This window comes from Cyprinodon tularosa, unplaced genomic scaffold, assembly GCF_016077235.1.
Source record: "Cyprinodon tularosa strain WSP-4 unplaced genomic scaffold, ASM1607723v1 ctg670, whole genome shotgun sequence".
Taxonomy (NCBI): domain Eukaryota; kingdom Metazoa; phylum Chordata; class Actinopteri; order Cyprinodontiformes; family Cyprinodontidae; genus Cyprinodon; species Cyprinodon tularosa.
Window position 1 is genome coordinate 235,535 of NW_024039419.1, and position 20,059 is coordinate 255,593.

At 38.2% G+C, this 20,059-nt stretch overlaps 1 protein-coding gene across 4 annotated transcripts in view; it reads right to left on the minus strand.

Annotated features, from left to right (window-relative positions):
• The window catches only part of rttn (rotatin), a 51,297-nt gene that overhangs the window by 3,295 nt on the left and 27,943 nt on the right, over positions 1-20,059 (minus strand). For 2 of the 4 annotated variants that reach the window (XM_038267348.1, XM_038267349.1), the window contains exons 30-46: positions 18,923-19,033; positions 18,555-18,713; positions 18,170-18,247; positions 17,415-17,613; positions 17,169-17,278; positions 15,138-15,222; positions 14,707-14,908; positions 14,413-14,503; positions 13,946-14,096; positions 12,517-12,693; positions 11,768-11,970; positions 11,504-11,609; positions 9,487-9,584; positions 9,151-9,228; positions 8,648-8,774; positions 1,242-1,432; positions 788-1,055 (exon numbers count right to left, since the gene is read on the minus strand). In XM_038267348.1, coding sequence (XP_038123276.1) covers positions 788-1,055; positions 1,242-1,432; positions 8,648-8,774; positions 9,151-9,228; positions 9,487-9,584; positions 11,504-11,609; positions 11,768-11,970; positions 12,517-12,693; positions 13,946-14,096; positions 14,413-14,503; positions 14,707-14,908; positions 15,138-15,222; positions 17,169-17,278; positions 17,415-17,613; positions 18,170-18,247; positions 18,555-18,713; positions 18,923-19,033 — 2,434 coding nt within the window. The remainder of the gene's footprint in view (positions 1-787; positions 1,056-1,241; positions 1,433-8,647; positions 8,775-9,150; positions 9,229-9,486; positions 9,585-11,503; positions 11,610-11,767; positions 11,971-12,516; positions 12,694-13,945; positions 14,097-14,412; positions 14,504-14,706; positions 14,909-15,137; positions 15,223-17,168; positions 17,279-17,414; positions 17,614-18,169; positions 18,248-18,554; positions 18,714-18,922; positions 19,034-20,059) is intronic. The other 2 variants (XM_038267350.1, XM_038267351.1) reach the window with 2 other exon arrangements.

Sequence of the window (20,059 nt, forward strand, 5' to 3'; positions counted from 1 at the left end):
TGAGAGATTGTAAAGGAAAAAAAAAAAGTCTAATTTGACCAGAGGGCCTTTTCTCCACACTATGTGTTCCTTACATAACTTTTGACAAATTTTAAGCAGAATCTAACATCTAATGAGGTTCTTTCTTCTTCCTAAATATATGGAGTGTAAAACTAATAGCTACCCTGTGATCTAACTGTTCCACCCAAGCTGTGGATCTCAGCGGCTACAGCAGATTGACTGAAGCACCTCTTGGCTGTTTCTCCTGTTAATGTTTTTCCTTCCCTTGCCAGTAGGTTTAGCTGGATGTCAATGTCTTACTATGGTTTGTTCACTAATCCTCTCAAATAAATCTCTGGAGGCTTTTAAAGAGCAGCTGTATTTCTACTGCCTTTAAACTACACAGAATATTTTTAACTGGGTGATTTTTTTAAAGCATTTGCTTTACGGATGTCATTTTAATAGGATAGAAATACAAATGCAATTTTAAGAGATTTTTTTTTGAAAAAAATATGCTTTTTTTTTTTTTATGTTTTCAGTTGTTGATCAAAACCCAATAAAATACACTGATGTTTCATGTTACATTGCAAAAATGGGGAAAGTTTTAAGTAAAGCACTGTAAACTGTTACTCATATTACTTCTTACAGATGAGCAGGAGATTGTTTCAACTTTAAGGCATGGAATCAGATTTCTAAGCAAATATTCTGGCAGTTATAAAAAACACTAAAAGAGGAACCTTAAAAATCACCAAATATCTTTTAACCCACTGAATAAAGATTCAGTTCAAACCCATCTTCAGTGTCATACCATTGGCCATGATGTGTGATTTGTTGGCAGGGCTGAAGCAGAGGTTGTGAAGGGTGAGCAGCGCATGCTGTCGGTGCGGTGCCAATTCTGCTAGCAGTTCCAGGATTCCGGTTACTTTCAGAATACTCTGCTGCCCATCCTCTGTGGAGGACAGGCTGACCAGGAGCCTCAGCCACTGGTTCAGGAGGTTTCCACCGCCACCGACCGATGTGGCCTTGGCACCAGCCTTATGGGAAGGCACTAACAGGAAGCTCTGAAGGAAATTATTCTGAGAATCACAGAAAATGATCACAGAGGAGGCAGCTTACAATTTTAGCAACATGACAAACAAATAATTAAGCCTTGATTTTAGAAATCATTTAAGCTGTTATTAAAACAAACACTTAACAGGTTGTACAACTATACTTAACATTAAAGTGGTAAAAAAAAAAATTAATCCTTCATCTTTTCGTACCTTTTGCAGGGCGCACCTACATTCCCGTGACACAGCCAGGTTAGTAACTAGAGAGAAGCATAGATTCTGGATGGGGCTGTTGTCTGGGGCGAGAGAGGTCAGCTTCATCACTGAATTCATCAGAGAGGTGTTGGAGGAGCCTTTAGATCCTGGCGCCCCACTGAGGCTACTGCCACACAAGGAGCTGCATGCTGGGAACAGAGATAAAAAGTTTTCTGATGTAGAAAACAGGACACATTTAGCCATCTGTACCGACACATATTCAATCATTCAGTCATTATTTAAATAAAAAATAAAAAAAAAAATATATATATATATATATATATATATATATATATATATATTAGTGCTGTCAATCGATTAAATTTTTTAATCGCGATTAATCGCATCAATGCCTGAGTTAACTCGCGATTAATCGCATTTTAATCGCACATTTTTTTTCCTGATTGAAAATCATTTAAATACTCTCGATGACATACAAAAAAATACATACAGGCTAGGTTTGTGCCGATGTTCTTTTTTTAAAATGAAAACAGGTCACAGATACTGATTTATGCCATAGAAACATATGGCAAGAAGATGGGGAGGCATATAGTAAAAAATAACAAATATGTAGCCAAAAAAAAGGCCCTGAAAACAGGCTGATGTAAAAGACAGTCTTTACAGTTAATACAGTCTTTTGAACAAAGACAAGCATTTTACCCTACTGCTATAAAATTTAGTAGAGTTAACATTAGATGTTAATTAACCAAGATAATAATGAACAATTTTCAATCAATACATCAAAATCAATAGACCGACATCACTAGATGAAGGTAGTCTATGCTCTCTAGAAAGTTACTTTTCAGCCTCTTAACAAAAATGAGAACACACACACACCCACTCACCCACACACAGACACACCCACCCACACACACACACACACGATACCGACAAGAGTGCCGTAGCAGATTCCATTTCACCTCAGTAATCTGTTTTCTCAGCGTATTTCAGGTTGCTACTAGTTACCAGACACTCAATTTGTTTGTTGGTGGTGGGGCTTAAAGAAAAGGCACTAGCGTCACCCAGTGTATGAGCGTCTTTTTCCCTTGAGGAGGTCCGCTCTCGAAGCCTATGAGAAATGCATACACTGGGGGAAAATAGCCCCGCCTTCCCGCAGGCTGCAGCGGGATGTACTTGGAAAATTGTACCATAAAACCACATAGCGTTAATCTCACGTTAAAAAAATTATCGCCGTTAAAATGGCCTCGCGTTAACGCGTTAATAACGCGATAATTTTGACAGCACTAATATATATATATATATATATCATATATATATATTTATATACACACACACACACACACACACACACACACACACACACATCATGTCTTTATTACAGTGTCTCTATGTAATTATTACTCCATTCTAGTGTCGTGAGGAAAATAAGTATTTGAACACCCTGTTATTTTTGCAAGTTCTCCAACATCATGCAGGGATCTGAAATTGTTATCGTAGTTTCATGTTCAGTGTGAGAGACATTATCTAAAAGAAAATCAAGAAATCACAATATATATTTTCTAAATATTTATTTGTATGATACAGCTGCAAATACGTATTTGAATGCCTGAAAAAAATCAGCTAGAATTCTGACCCTCAAAGACCTTTTAGTCTGCCCTCAAAATGTCCACCTCAACTCCATTTATTATCCTAAATTAGATGCAAAGCGTTTTAGGTGCATGAAGACACCAGTCCACCCCATACAATCACTAAGAATCCAACTACTAACATGGCCATGACCAAAGAGCTGTCCAAACTCACTAAATACTAAATTGTACACCTCCAAAAGGCTGGAAAGGGTTACGAGGAAATTGCCTAGCAGCTCGGTGAAAAAAGGTCCACTGTTGGAGCAATCATCAGAAAATGGAAGAAGCTAAACATGACTGTTAATCTCCCTCAGACTGGGGCTCCATGCAAGATCGTGGGGTCTCAATGATACTAAGAAAAGTGAGAAATCAGGCCAGAACTACACGGGAGGAGCTGGTCAATTACCTGAAAAGAGCTGGGACCACCAATACACTAAGATGTCAGGGTTTGAAATCATGCATGGCATGGAAGGTTCCCCTACTTCATTCAGAACACGTCAAAGCCTGTCTTAAGTTTGTCAGTGAGCAATTGGATGATCCAGAGGAGTCATGGGAGAAAGTCATGTGGTCAGATGAGACCAAAATAGAACCTTTTTGGTCATAATTCCACTAACATTGTTTGGAGGAAGAAGAATGATGAGCACCAACCCAAAAACACCATGCCCACCTTCCGGCAGTGTATGCAAACTTGATGAAAAACTACAGGAAATGTTTGACCTCTGTAATTGCAAACAAAGCCTACTGTGCCAAAAATTAACACAATACCGGTACTTGTTGCAGCTGTATCAAACAAATAAATAGTAAAAAAAAAAAAAAAATCATATATTGTTACTTCAGGATTTTTTTTTTTTATCTTAGATTATGCCTCTCACAGTTGAAATGCACATATGTCAGACCTCTCTCCATTTCTAAGTGGAATACTTTGCAAAATAGCAAGGTTATATAGGTATTTGGAAAATTTTAGATTTCCAGAATAAACCTTTCTTTGACACTTTGTGTGTGTCAACCTGTTCTAGCTTTATCTCACAAAACAGTTTAAATATATATATATATATATATATATATATATATATATATATATATATATATATATATATATATATATATATATATATATATATATATATATCAGATCACTATGGCCAAATAACCCCTTGTTCACATCTTTATCTGGATTTTGTCAACTTTCCGTAAAGAAAATGCAACATTTTATACTCAAGACTAAAAGGAAATAATGTGAAACAAAGAGTATCATCTGAAAGATGTCTTTCCATGTGAATTAAAGCTTCCTTATAAATCATAATATTAATTAAAACTTCAACCTCTGCAATATTGCAATAAGAAAGGACTGTTTGGCTACAGCTTTTAGCCGTAATATTTCAGATGCCAATCATTGCAACCCTGCTTGTTTATAATATAGTCAGAACCTTGCCTGAACACCTGCTGGTTTAGTAACCACAATGTTAAAATGCTAAAAGAACTGTGACGGCATTGTGGTGATAGATCTTTCGTGATTGGAAGACAAAATATTTCATGACAGAATTTCAGGCCAACATCAAGCCACTACTGATAACAACCACACAGAAGTTCCCCTCCCTGTGTAAGAACAAGTTAACTACCACAATGAAACATAACCGCAGCAGCTTAGCTCTTTCCGTTTATCTTAATGCCAAAGATCTTGGCAGCCTCTGGCACCAATGAAAGCAAACAAATGCAGACTGGCCCCTCCGGTGGCCCACTGTCTACCACTACAGCCAAATATCCCTTCATGGCAAAGTGAAATGTTTTTCTTTTCCTCTTCTCAAAAGCAGAAAGTGTTGAGTAGAAAATGCCAAAATGATGAAGACAAGTGGTTCCCTTTATGAATTTGATCATTTGTTAAATACCTAACTGCTGCAGTATAACAGACGCTCGTTAACTGTTCCTTTTTCAAAAAAGCAAGGAAACACTTGTGGCAATTTTCGGTCTAATTTTTGTACAGGTTGAAATGACTGCCTCGTTATGACAAATTGAATGTTCTGACTCTGGGTAGGAAGTTTAATATTTCTGCTTAACAGCCTCAGGCTATAGTTAATATTTATTATGCAGAAACAACCAGAATGCAAACACCAAAAAGTATGAAGGAAGTGAAAGAGCATAAATATGTTTAAAAAAAAAAGAAGGTTTTGGCACAGTTCACATCAGCACACAGCAATCATCTCTGCTGCTGTAGTTTAAATGCAAAAAACATAATAATAATAAAAAGAAAACCTAAATATTTTGACATTGATGGATGTTTTTTCAACTTGCTGGTTATACTAATCCTAGAACGCTCCCTCAAACGTGCCTTTTAGCCTGAGGTTATGCGTATTCCTGTCAAGAAGCCATCGTGATATTGACAAGGTTTAAACAGGATCTCTGATATGATCTCAAGCATGCCAAGTGCTGTCTTCAATCTGATCAAGTATTTTGTAATACATGGAACATCTTAGCTCAGGTAAGAAAAAAAAAAAAAAAAAGGCAGCTCCTTTTCATCATCACTGGGAGCGAGTATTTAGGCTTTTACCAAAATATCTCCAGAAAATCAGAAGGGAGGGTGTAGTTAAAACAACCATTCCACTTAAACCAGCAACACTAACAAAGTTTACATGAAGGTGGTAGACAGAAGATAAAAGAGTGGGTAGAAATGCAGGCATCCCAGGAGTCTCACTGATTGCCGCGGGGTGGATGGTGTAACACTAAGCCAGGCTGCATGAAGTCTGAATCCAACCTGCTGTTAAGTTAACCTTTAGGGAAATACTGTGGCTGACTTCAATGATTTCTGCTGCTTCGCAGCTTGAGCTGATGGGGTTGGGAGAGGTGTAGTTGGGAGGGCGTCTAAAGCAAGTCAGTTTAGATCAGAGTCTACACACAGCTCTGCTGTGGAAATGCTGCCAATCAAGTTTAGAGTTGCTTTCACTAACCTGTCACTGCTTATGAAGCCTCATTATCAGGAATAGCAAGAAGTAAAATAGGACAGAATTCAGATCCTCACAGATAAAAATGGATTTTCAGCACCCTGAACTTTTTCAGAAGTTATTATTTATTACAAGCTCTCACTTCAGTGTCTTTTTAAGGTGGATTTAATGCATTAATCCAACACAAAGCAGAAGATTACTGTGAAGCGAAAGCAGGACGTTACATAGTTAAATTTTTTATAAGGTAAAAATTGTGTGGTGTGCATCTGTATCCAGCTCCCCCGAGTGAACACTTAGCAGAAACACCTTCTGTTGCGATTACAGCTGAAAGTCTTCTGAGGTGAAGCTAACCTGGCTTCCAAAGCTAAAACTATAAGTGTTGTTAACTCAGTAGTAGGCCTTTCAGTGCATTGCCTGCTTGCCTCATGGTCTGAAACAACCTTCAATTGTTATGCATACTGATGACACAACTATGTTCCACTCTGATTTAAGCGTTGGTCATACATCAGGTGTAGTTGGAAAAGAGTTCACTCTTTAAATAGTTAAACGATAATAAAAAGTTTGAGAATTCTGATAAAACTAGCTCTACGCTAATCATAAATAAACAACAATTGCACGACATTAAAAGTCCAAACAAAGAGCTCTGTTCTAAAGCAAGTTACCTAAATAAAATCATCTAGTATCACTGTAGATCATCACTTGTTATGGTCTAAACATAATGACAGTATAATTAGTAAAATGGGCAAAGGTATTGTGGATGCATGACAATTTTGTTCTTTTGTTACTCTTACAAATATGACAGAGGTTAAATGATCCTCGGTTCTTTTTTTGACTACTGCTCGACTGTTTGCTCTGCTGCTATCAAATCAGATTTAGCCAAGCAGCAGTTAGTCCAAAACAACTTGGCATTTGGACGTCCATACTCCTCTAGGGGTATTAAAAAGCACTCTCCTTTATTCTGGCCCATACTTAGGGTCAAGCTGCAGTATAATTTACCTATTTTTTTTTTTATAAAGAGGGTAATTTTAACAGACAAGGATGCTTTAGTGAAGAGATTATTTATTCTAAACAGACATATTATTTCCCCAGATATGCTTATGAAACTTAAAGTCAAACTTTTTACAAAAGTCATTCATCTAGAGATTATCTCAAAAATATAATTTGTTTTTAAACATATATTGTCAATGTAAATAACTGTTTTGTATTATGATAATTGCTTTTTATGAACTGGAACCCTGGAAGATTAATAACCTCTCTGGTGCAAACTGTTGGGGATCCTAGTAAGTAATCAAATGAACACATTTGTGGCATTCTTTCTTTTTTATGATGGAAATTAAATATCTTCAAGAAAGTTCTTCTGAAATCTGCTAAAGACATTACCAAATACGTGTGGCATTCCTTTTTCCCCCCACTCTTCTGTCCAGTTCATCCCAAACCAGCTAAATGGGAGAAAGTGAACGATAACAAGTTTATAATCTTGTCTTTTTTTCTGGAGCAGCTCTGGCATAGTTTAAACATATTTTTGGGGTCATTATATTGCTTTAATATGCATTGCTTCCCAAATAGGATTATACCACTTGCTATTGTATGGTGCTGCAACCTTAGATCCAATAAAACAGCCCCAGAACATCACACTTCCTTCTCTGCATTTGACAGGTGGCATTTGACACAAAGATCCGGTGTGATGAACCAAAGCTTTCCTATTTTGATTTATCAGTCCATAATACCTTTATTCAGTCTTTGGTTGTCCAATTGCAGCTTTTTAATGGCCCACAAAAACCTCTTTCAAACTATTCATTTCAAACCTGCTCTTCCCTTCACAACTGAAACTGAGAATTGCTCACAACAACTAATAATAAAGGTTTGCTTAAAGCCATTGTCAGATGTGGCCTTGGGGTTTGTCAGACCTCTTCCTGTTTCTGAATGGCTTCAAAGAAAATTGTACCAACTGACTCCTCTACCTTCTTTGCAATCGTTCTATAGGAAAGACCAAAACATTCAATGTTACGAAGGTCTCTCACCTCCATTGTTAACTGCCTTTTTACAACATTTTTGTAGCATAATACAATTAAACTCAAGCCCACAAGGGTATAATATTGTGTTCAGTTTAGTTTTTTTGGTGGGGGTGAGGGGTATCTTTCTTTTGAACCACTTATTGTTTAATACTTACTTTTGTACCATTTCAAGCTATTAGTTGTAGCTGAAGAACTTTAACTGCAATAAATAACTGAAAACACAGGTTGTTCTAAATCTTTAGACCAGTATTGAATGTTGGAGGCTTAACAGAGATGGTCTATTGGATTTAGTTTGCTGAAACTGTGTTCTCAAGCACACAGTACCTCCTTAACCGGGCATTTAAGTGAGAAAGGTGCTGTGAAAATGTGAACCCTGCGCAACTCCAGTCAGGTAAATACATGCACTACTGCCCCACCTGCAGACAGAGAGCCAGCTTGAAAGTATGTAAGCACTATAAAGGGGGATTTTCCTTGAATGTTTTTTTTTCTTTAACTGTTTTTTTTTTTTTTTTTTCTCCCCCCAAATCAGCAGAGCAGATACAAAACATCTCAGGCGAACCAGACATGTTCTCTTGTTTTATCTCTCACTGGTCCGAATCTGCAGGGAGACAGGCATGCGGCCTAATCGATCCTGACACAGTGCCCACTGTTACTCACAAGCAACCACGCACTGCTCTTATACATGGAAACACAATGTGTTCATTGCAAGGAACAATGGGACTCTTAATGCAAAGAGTGTATGACTCAGTGGTATTGCTAATCGCAGAGGGAGGCAACGGGACAGGCACAAACATTCAGACATAATCTACACAACATCTCATTTGCACCTGGGTGGCAATTTGCTGTGTAGACACATAGGAGCTCCAGCACCGCTTCCATTGTGGGGTCGTCCAATAAGAGCCAAGGCCATAGAGCATAGAGTGTTGGCGTTAAACGGGCATCCATAGCAGCCACCTACACACATGAAAAAATTAGATTCACGAACCAGTAAAGAGAAAAGCTTTGAGTTACAGTGTTTGCAGAGTGAAAAAGGAAAACCTAATAATGAGACATAAGTGATGCCCAAAAAGATACCTCTATTCAGCATAATATGACTCAACAACTTCCTAAATGTGAAGGACATCAACACTAGGCTCCTTGGAGAAAATAACCGTGCATTTCCTCTAAATGTAACAAAACACTGAGATAAAGAAGCCCAACTAGAAGGAATTATAGCAGTATCTTGCACATTTGGATGAATCTCATTTGGAGGCACACAGCACCTGTACTGCGAAGTTCCATTAAAAAACAATTAACTGGGGGGGATTTAATAGCAGGCGTAGAGGCTCACTTTGCATTCATTGTTGCAATAAAGAGCACTCCGCAGGATCTCTGCAGTCAGCTTGACTTCTTTTAAATAGCCCACTTCCTGAAAATATGGAAAAACAAAAACAAAGAGCAACATGTTTAATTGCTCTGGATTAAATACAGCCTTTACTGGCCTCATTAAACACGACAAGAAGAGTAAGAGAACAGCTGTACAATGTGTTTCGTATTCATAACATTTCTCCTGAAAAGCTCTTTGATGAAAGGCTCAGTTTGTTATTTAACCACACTGAGGAAAACTGTGCAATACATTGAGCAGTGCAGTGCTTGGGATAAGACGTCCCCTGCCAGCTGTGCACACCTTTTTGCTGTGAGAAGCTTTTCCAGGTCGGATGGACTTCAGGTGGAGGTGGGAGTGGATCTGCTTCAGCAGCTCCACACTGCTGTCAATTAAACCGGCTGAACAACGAGACAGAAAAAGGATCAAACCATCATTAAAAGACAGTACTGTAAAAAAAAGTTTATCTGTTTTGAGTTTGTTTCTTTCCTTTTAACCACATCTAAAACCTTTAAATTATTTAAAAATCTTTATATTAACGATAACCCAAATAAATCACTTAAAGAAAGAAACTAAACCAAATGAGACAAAGTAACTTAACCTCAGCATTTGTTGTGCCATCAAGTATTTGTGATAACTCAGAATCGTTCGCATTTTTTTTAAGAGGGGAATTTTGTCCAAGTCTTTTTTTTGCAGATCTATTCAAATGAGTCACTCTGAAAGGTTTCCAAATATGAATGGCCAGTTTCATCTGATTGAAGTTTTAGACTGGGCAAACCAGAAGCTTAGACCAGGGATGAGTAAAACTGAGAAAATTCACATTTCAGTTGTGTTGATTGCTCTCAGATTTTTTTTCTTTTTAGACCTAAAACGTTACGTGGTTGCAATTATTGCTCTGGGCGCAGTATTGCACTGATTGAGAAGAGAAAGAGGAACAATAAATTCTGTTTCATGGGGTTTCTGTTCCTACTTTGGTTTTCAAGTGTATCTGTGTGTTTACACCTCTTGAATATTCCCAGAGTCTTTTGTCTTGTGATTTCTTGTCTTATTTTCCTTCTCTTCTTCTACATATATCTGCTACTCTCATGCTACATCTTCTCCTGCTGCTTTTGCATTATGCTGCAAGAGAACTGCCCCAGATTAACAACATCAACACCAGTGGTTGAAACTGTGCCAAGATATTCGCTGGTCCGGTTTAGGGTCCTAAATGGGTTCATATTGGTGTGATCTATCAAGAAATTGGAGTCTAGTGTGGTGGAAAGCATTCCAAAGGGTTGGTTATAAAGCAGTATAAGTTTAGGAACAGTCACCATGGTGCTAAAAAAGCAGAAGAACCCAGAGAATCCCACCACATTTTCCCATAGATAGGGTTTTCCTTTCTTTCAAAGCTGGTTTTAGTTTAAATATCATGAACAACTAGCAAACCTTGTACTTTTGTCATTTCAAACTAAAGAATATCCTCCCAGCATTCCTAGGGATCAACATGTATTTAGCTTTTTTGTTTCAGCAGTATATTTTACCTTAGAATTCTATACAGAAAACAATTTTCACTCAATCTCTGCCTTGTTCTTGAATTGTGGAAACTGACCGGCAGAGGTGAGTGAGACTTGAATCGCCATCGGCTCCAAGTGTAATTTGAAATTAAGGCTGATAACAACCACATGGCAATTTTTAAACCACTTCACAGAATTACCCCAGTGAAACATTACTAGAGCTGCAGAGGCGCAGAGTCTGTTTACTTTAATGCTGAAGATCTTGCCAAAAAAAAGGGACGATTGTTGATGAACTGTTGGAGTACAGTAATATTTGTGGACCAGACTGAATAACCACTGTTTTACATTTGACCTTCGATAAAAACGTTTTTCTACTTTGGTTTTGATAGAAAACATAGACTTCAGATGAAGAAAATATCCATCTTAAAATTAAGGTTTTATTATAAGAAAAATGCTGCAGCTGTTAATGACTTGCCATCATATCACTTCTTTAATTCCAAAGAAATATTTACATTCTATTAAACAACAAGTGTGGACAAATATATTGCATGGCTGGAGAGCCTGAATTATAGTACCTGAATTTATAGTACCTGAGGTATTTGCATAATTAGCCTTATTGCAGTCCAGGCAGTTTTTTGCAATATGCATAATAGGTAATAACACTGTGATAATGAAAAAGTAGAGATATATGGTAATGGCCTAAACAGTTGAGAACAGAAACACCCACACACAGCTTTGAGTTTAATTGTGGGAAAACTTGACCAAGGATGCTTTTTTTTTTCTTTTTTCTTTTTTTTACAGATGACGGCTGAGTCCTAAATAATTACCTTTGGCAGCGTAGTTTTGAGCCGTGGGACTGCAGGCTAGAAGCGTCATCAGAGCCCTAGCTGTGAGCCTCTTCAAAGGGTCTTGAAGGGTCCTTTTCTCAAAGCTCTGACAACAATGACAACCACTGCGTTAGTGTTACTGTACATTCATACACCTGTTTGGAAGTGTAAAACTTTCAACATAAACACAAAGGCAATCCTGGGGTTAGCAGCTCCTCTGCTGATCGAGGAAACTATCACATATGAAACAGTATTCACACCTACCTGCAATAACAATTCACAGAGCTCGCTGGCAGCAGGACCGTTTAAGACATTTGACAAGGTGCTGCTGTGCTTAGATGTTGAGCTTCTGAGCTCTGTGCCGCGCAACTCAGTCTCCTCTGTGAAAACTGTGGAGAGGAACTGCAGAGCCACAGTGTGGAGCAGGACACCTGCATTTTTCTCATTCAGACACTGCGACAACGTTCCTGGAGACATGCAGCAACATTGATTATAATAAATGACAAACGCTTTTGGAATCAAAGTACGACAAAAAATAAAAAGGAAAGGGGGGAAAAGCTAATCCAAAGTTTAAAACCAGTGACAGCTGGATATTTGACTGTGATTGAAGCAGCCTGCGTCCACTAATCATCTGAATTTGTCAGTGAACGCCAAGACGGCGTAAACATCCTTGCCTACAAAAACACACACAAGCACAAAGGCTCGGCATTCATCTTTTACTGGACTCATTAAACGTCCTTGCTGCGTCATTAATCAGAGAGGAAGATTTGAGTAGGAGGGGTAGAGGTAGTTTAATTATCCTATCCTTGCATCTGTTTAGAGAAAGTTTATACCACAGTAAAGACGCAGCTGGCATGTTAATATGTCTCTTTTTTATTTGTTTACCCAAGTTAAGATCTTGTAAAATTTCACTAAAAGGAATCAAACTGAATATTCAGGATATGATTGTACAAAAATTTTCAGGTTTTGTCACTTATACTCTCTCACAGAGCGGAGGTGTCCACATATTGTACCTGTGAATGTCCGCCAGCGTCTGCCCAGCGCAGCAGAGACAGATGGGTGAACTGCCGAGCTGTCTCTCTTCACCAGAGTGGCCAGAAGCATAAACACATCCGTCCAGCAAACGCAAACCACATCCCACGTACCTGGGTCTGAGGAGGGGAAACAGTGAGTCACCGACAATTTTATTACTGTAAAAATAGAAAGAGACACAGATCAGCAGTAGTTAAGCAAAAGGAGCTGATTAAATGCAGGCCCTAAACAGATCATAAAATCATGTATACAGTAAATTATAGGAATGCACAGAGTTTTGTAAAAGGGGTTTGACCAGATAAGCAAACATTTTTTACCGCTACAATCCCAACCTGAATGCATTTCAATGAGATTCACTGATAGTCAAATGGCTACAAATAACATCCAGGGCTGCCATTAGGAAGTCCATCAAATAATAAGGTGTACAAATGGAGATGTTCTATCAAAGCCTCAGAAGTTGTTGAGGGAAGAACTGAAAAGCTTCCCTAAGCATATAAATTAGAACAAGGGCTGAAACAATTAATTAGATCAATCGTGATTAATCAATTATTGAAGTAATCATCAAATAATTAAGTAAGTAATCAATGGCTGTGGCCCTAAAAGGACAAAACTGACAAGAAGAGCATTCATTTTAGAAGCAATTAAGTCTCATTGTAACTCTGGAGGAACTGCAGAGATTCAAAGCTCAATCGAGAGAATCTGTTTACAGGCAAGTTTAGCTTTAAATAAAAAAGTGTAAAAAATTTTTTTTCCCCCAATATGTCAGAGGTCAATCTAAATCTGAAAGCTGAAACAGACAAAGAAATAATTGTCTTGAAAAGGTATGTCTGTTGATTTTCTGAAATTTCCCTCACTTTAAGCTTTTATGGCATCAACAGCTGGTTCTTTAAAGAACCAGCTTAGAAATCCAAAGATTTCTATTTCTATCTTTGAATATATAATAGAAATATACTTTCCTTCAGAACTATTAAATTTTTCTTAGAGATATTGCATCAAATCTCAGAAGATTTTGAGGTTTTAGGTTGTAAAATGGAAAAAGTATGTTTTTAAAAAGCCTAAGCTGCATTTTCCCCAGGCACTGTATACAAACTATACAATCTAGGGCTGCAAGTAACAATTATTTTACAAATCGATTACTCTGTTGATTGTTTTTACGATTAATTAATTTATAATTGGATAGAAAAAGGTTCCTTTAAGACTTTTTACTAAATTAAACCAAGTGAAACTAAAACTTTTCCACTTAAGGAGTTCTGGATAGAGCATATTGATCCAAATCTTTTTTTTATCTTAAATGCAAAAAGTTTACATATTCCTTTTACAATGTTGGTATAAATGCTGCTCAAGGTGGGTCGTTCTATCAGCTAAAGACACTTTCAATTTTATTGATGAATTTCATCATGGGAGCCTGACCTAATGATTTCATGTCCAGCATGAGAACAGCCACAAGATTAGACGACAGCCTCCTCAGGAAGTCCGTCTGGCCATTCAGCTCTTTGCTCTCCGTGACACAAGATCGCAGCAGTTTGGAAAAGCTTGATAGGAACTGAAGTGCAGTGACAAACTGAAAAAGTAAAAAACACAAATGCAGACAGAATTACAGAGCAGGAAAAAAAGAACAAGCAACATTTGTTGTCAAAGTTGGAGAAAAACAAGAAAACAGTAACTAAGATTTAAAGAAAAACCAAACCCCAATTGTATGCCTAGAGCCTAAGCTTATTAAGCATTCCACCCACACTAAAAATGTGGAGGTGCACTAAGATAACCTGTTCTGAAGCTGGCATAGAGTTCCAGCCCACGTATTTTGTGGTGGATCATAATAATGAAGAAACAGCAACTGGAAAACTTCCTAAAACATCGCTTCAATCTGTGCTCTTTACCTGACGCTTGATGTCTTCTCTGGTTCCAGGAAGGATGCTGGGTGTCTTCAGCTCAGTCAGACATTTTTCCATGAGCTCGATATCTACTAAACTAAAAAGGAAAAAGAAAGAGACAAGAGAAAGAGCTGTAGAAAAAAATGCCACTAAATATGAAAAACAATATTTTTGGTTTATTTATTTCTACTGTATAAATGCAGAACTAAAAGAAAAAAAAAACTGGTATCCTGAGTATCCCAGGACTGCTTTCATTAACAGTATAGAGAAGTGACAGTGTTGCATATAGTATGACTATACCTGCTCAGAACCTGCAGTAGCTGGTTTTGTTGGATGGCAGTGAGGGTGAAATCTGGTAGTATGGCCAACAGATTGTTCAGCAGGCCACACTGGGCCGTCAGGAGGTCAGGAGTTACCACGACAACAGCTTCCGCGCCTGAGGGCTCGTCTTGTTGGGAGTCCTGAGAGGGAGTAGAGTTGCTTGTGTCTCTGTCACTCTGACCTGTGAGACATGTCAAAAGACAGTGTATGAATCACATCTCGGTCCGTCTCTTGTGACGTCCAGGTAGCAGAGAAAAAATATGAGAATTCTCGGAATTGTATGAGTTACAGTGGTTTTTGGATATCAACTGTAACCGACCGCATGATGGTTTACATTTTCTAATAAAAGGTTGATTTTAAAGTATATGTGGAGAGTTCAAAGTCTAGACAGATTGTTGTTTCTGTAGTACCTTGAGCCATCAGTCTGGCAGGAGTTACATCTGGGATGCTCACCGGGGAGGAAACTTTAGGAGAGTTTAGCCGTGAACCTTTACTCTGTAACAGAAAAAACATGAGCCTTGGAGGATTCATTTCACTTTAATAACAGGAAAACAATTTCATTTGATCAAAAGGTCCTATGAGAGGCTGAGCTAAAAGAAGCTAGACATGATTAAAGCACGGTGACTAAAGTTACCTATATTTTCAAAGGAGAATTTGCTCTTTGGAAAATCTTTCTGAACTTTTTTTTTTATCAGAAGTACAAATATAACTAAATATATGAGAATTCATGAGCAAGGAGAAACCAAAGGGATGAACCATAGCTATTAATAAAGTAACACGTCGAGCTACAAATGGATTAACTTGTGCTCATTTATGCATTTTTCTTAGCTTGTGTGGTTTGATAAGCAGCTGCCTAAATAAGTTAAACTATGTTCCAGAATCGGTACATTAAGTAAAATTAGGGGGAGTTAAGGAAGCGTTTATGAAAGGTTGTGAGAGCCAACATACAGTATAAAGTAATATTCTATATTTAACAAATTAGAATAAATTGCTCAATACATCAGACCAATCTGGCCGACAGGGCTCATTTGTCAAAAGTATATAAAAAAAAACTTTAATCAGGTGTTTTGACATACTTTTCATAAGATCACATTTCTCTGGCATTAAAATGTCTCCTTTATTGCTCTGAATTATTATTTTCATCTTTCATGGTGAATGTCCATTACCTGTAATCAGTAAATCATTATAATTAACAAACAGGTGAAAACATCTGACTGTGTGTGTAATTACTCTACATGAATTCAGTACCTGGGAAAAAAATCTTTAATAATATAGTACTTTGGTGAGTATCACTGTAGTGTATTAAAAAAACCAGACAAATACCTGATACTATAGAATAAAAAATGGCACTTTGATTAAAAAGTGCCATTTTTTTTTCACCCAATGTCTAATCAAAAATACAAAATTTTCTACTACCATGAATCACACTCCATCACTTTTACTGAATCTAATATTCATGGTTTATAGTTGTTTTCACACTTTTTAAAACATAAAATAAAAAAACTTGCAAAGATTGATCCTTGTGAAGGAAGGAAGGAAGGAAGGAAGGAAGGAAGGAAGGAAGGAAGGAAGGAAGGAAGGAAGGAAGGAAGGAAGGAAGGAAGGAAGGAAGGAAGGAAGGAAGAACAGGAAGGAAGAACAGGAAGGAAGAACAGGAAGAACGGAAGGAAGGAAGAACAGGAAGAACGGAAGGAAGGAAGAACAAAAGGAAGAACAGAAGAAAGAAAGAACACAAGGAAGAACGGAAGGAATAACAGAAGGAAGAACGGAAGGAAGGAAGAACAGAAGGAAGAACAGAAGAAAGAACAGAAGGAAGAACGGAAGGTATAACAGAAGGAAGAACGGAAGAAGGAAGAACATAAGGAAGAACGGAAGGAAGGAAGAACAGAAGGAAGAACGGAAGGAAGGAAGAACAGAAGGAAGAACGGAAGGAAGAACAGAAGGAAGGAAGAACAGAAGGAAGAACAGAAGGAAGAACGGAAGGAAGAACAGAAGGAAGAACAGAAGGAAGAACAGAAGGAAGAACGGAAGGAAGAACAGAGGAAGGAAGAACAGAAGGAAGAACGTAAGGAGGGAAGAACAAGGAAGAACGGAAGGAAGAACAGAAGGAAGAACGGAAGGAAAAACAGGAAGGAAGAACAGGAAGAACGGAAGGAAAAACAGGAAGGAAGAACAGGAAGAACGGAAGGAAGAACAAAAGGAAGAACGGAAGAAAGGAAGAACAGAAGGAAGAACGGAAGGAAGGAAGAACGGAAGGAAGAACAGAGGAAGGAAGAACAGAAGGAAGAACGGAAGGAGGGAAGAACAAGGAAGAACGGAAGGAAGAACAAAGGAAGGAAGAACAGAAGGAAGAACGGAAGGAGGGAAGAACAAGGAAGAACGGAAGGAAGAACAGAAGGAAGAAAGAATAGAAGGAGGGATGGATTTTTTTCCCCACATACTGCTGTGTTGCTGACTGCAGTGCTTGAAGTGGAAATGGAGCTGGAACTTCTTCCAGAGGTGATGCTAGGTTCTGGCTCACATCTCAAAAGCAGTAGAGAATTATCTGAATCTAAAGAACCACATTGACAGAATTAAACAAAATAACACACATGAAGTCTCACAGAATTACAAAATTATGGTATTAGTGAGCATAATCATTGTCTTTGCTGTGATCCATCATGACGACTAAGGAAATCGGGGCTTACCAGAAAAAGAGCTTTCCTGAAGACTCGGATTATGGCTCTCCAAAGGCTGTGGCTGCATGTTGAATGTGTACCTGCCACGGTAGCAAGTTGAGGCAGAGAGAGCCACATTGTGGAAAAACTGACAGTGGTACAGCAGAGCCTGCAGTGCTGGAAGACCCACCAAAGACACACCGGATACCTCATCATGGACACAGGGCTGCTAATGGGGGGATTTGACATGAGTTGTACAGAAATAATAAAGTGAACAAACTTCACAGAGGCAAATGATGTCACTTAAATTTAAAAGCTGATATATATATTTGAATATATTATATATACAAACATAACATTTTCACATTTGCCATTTCCTAAGAGGTGACATTTGGTGCTTTCACCACAAAAGCATAAAAAAACTCAGTCCGTTGTTTTTTCACCTCACCACCAACTCGAGAACTTATATTCTCCCCATCTTTATAAATTGGTTCGCAGATACAGCTCACTTCCCAAGTACCTGCATCCTATCTTAGGATGCATTTGGAGTTTTGATTGAGAGCTTAATTAATCTGGGCATTAATTCTCTATGCGTGCACCGAAATCTAAATACACCTTTAATTCAGCAACATGCCTGATCTGAACTCAAAAGCAATTTTCTTTATAAACAAAAGTTCTGGAAAGGGTGAGAGAGCTGATCCAGATGGAGGAAAATAACAAGAAAGGGGGTAGAAAAAGTTCAGGGTCTGTATGAGGGTTTTTAACTGGCAGGCAGATCTGCTGACCTGCCAGTGGGAGTCCTTGGCCTCCTCTCCGTTGGCAGGCATAGGCATCACCAGCAAGTTCTGCAAGATAAACGCAGCCTGGACACACAAACCAATAGAGAAACACACACACACACACACACACACACACACACCGTCTGGGTTAAGGTGGACTGCTCCAGCAACAGTGCCATCTACCTGCCTTTATTTGGTAATGCAATTTTTAAAGCTCGAGTGGTCTTACTTATTAAAGGTACAAAGCATAAGTTACAATAATGTAAAATAAGAAACAAATAAAAAAAAAACTTGCATATTTTGGCTCATTGTGCATAGTTCTTTATTCCCCATGAAGTGATAAAACATAACAAGAGTTCTTTGATCATGAGGGACAGTTTTTTCACCGTACCTCTCTGCGAACCATGCTGCTCTCTTGTTGGTCCAAAAGGATGTTAAGCAGCGTGCCCCACAGACCTCCGCTGATGTTCTGACAGCTGGCAGACAGAGCCTGGCAGCCACTGGGCATGGAGGAGAGAGCAGCGCCTAAACTCAAACTGGCAAACCTCACCTGACAGAGGAAAAGGAAAAAAAAAACATCATATGCTTCAAATGTTAAATATAAAGTAATATACAGCAGCTCCTCCTAAGTAAATTGAATCATTTTAGCTTATTTTGTGTTTCTTATGAGTTTCATCATATCTGAAAATGTAAGAAATGCAGAATTAGTTTTCATGACGTGATAAAAAGTGAGTAACAGAGGCTGGTGAACAACCTTACCTCTTGATCTCGGTCCACCCAAAGCGGGACAAGCCAAGCCAAACCCAGCTGAGAGCCACTGACTTCCTCTGCGGTTCCATCGTTCCCGAATGACCACTGAGTTATGAAGTCCTAATGTTGGGAAACAGCCTTGAATTAACTGAAATGCCTCTTAAACTCTGTCAGAGCCGTTGCGAATAAAGAACTGTAGGTTTAACCGGAGTACTTTCAAAATCCCCCATGCTCCTAAAACTTAACATTTTGCCATAGTGGGATTTTATATAAAAGACAAAGCAAACATTTTTTGGCTGTGATTACAACTATTTGGAATATTTCTCTATAAGCTGTGCATTCTTTGCAGAAACGTTCAGTTCAGACAAGCCGGAGAGAACATCAACGGAGCTCTGGGTCCCTAAGCAAGACCCTTAACCCCACACTGCTCCCCAGGAACCACACAATGGCAGCCGACTACTCCCCAAGGGGATGGGTTAAATGCAGAGAGTGAATTTCCCCATAGTGAGACAATAAAAAGATTTACATTACATTAGATGTCATGAAGGCTGTGATAATAATCTATAACTGAATGCTGCTTTAAACTTCTTCACAGCCTCCTACCTGACTTATCCGTTGAATTCTTCCATCATCAACAAAGCAGTGATGTTTTTTTCCCCTAACTAATGTGACTTCTGATGGAAAGTTGCTGTTAATTTAGTGAGATTTCAAAGAGATTTCATCACAACACTCGCAGGTTTCTGGAAGATCACCGATTTCTGATCTTTAAAATGCCTCTGATTTAGCCCGATACAGATTTATTTATTTTTTCCTAACTGACAGTCATTTGTTTTAAGATCACAACACACCTTCAATATTTCAATCTTTTCTAACTTAAGAGCGTTAATCAGTATGAGAGAGACATTAAAAAAGTCTGCAATAACTGCCTTTGCAGAGGTACATAAGACCTTTGCAGAGGTAGATAAGATCGATGGAAAAGATCATTTTCACACCCAAGTATCGGCCGATTAGCAATCTCCTAAAATTAAGCAAATCAAGGCCGACTGGTCGGTGCATCCCTAAAACATACGCAATACTTTTCAGATTTTTATTTGAAAATTTTCCATCCAACTAATAACCATGTTGCATTTTGTGTTGGTCTATCAC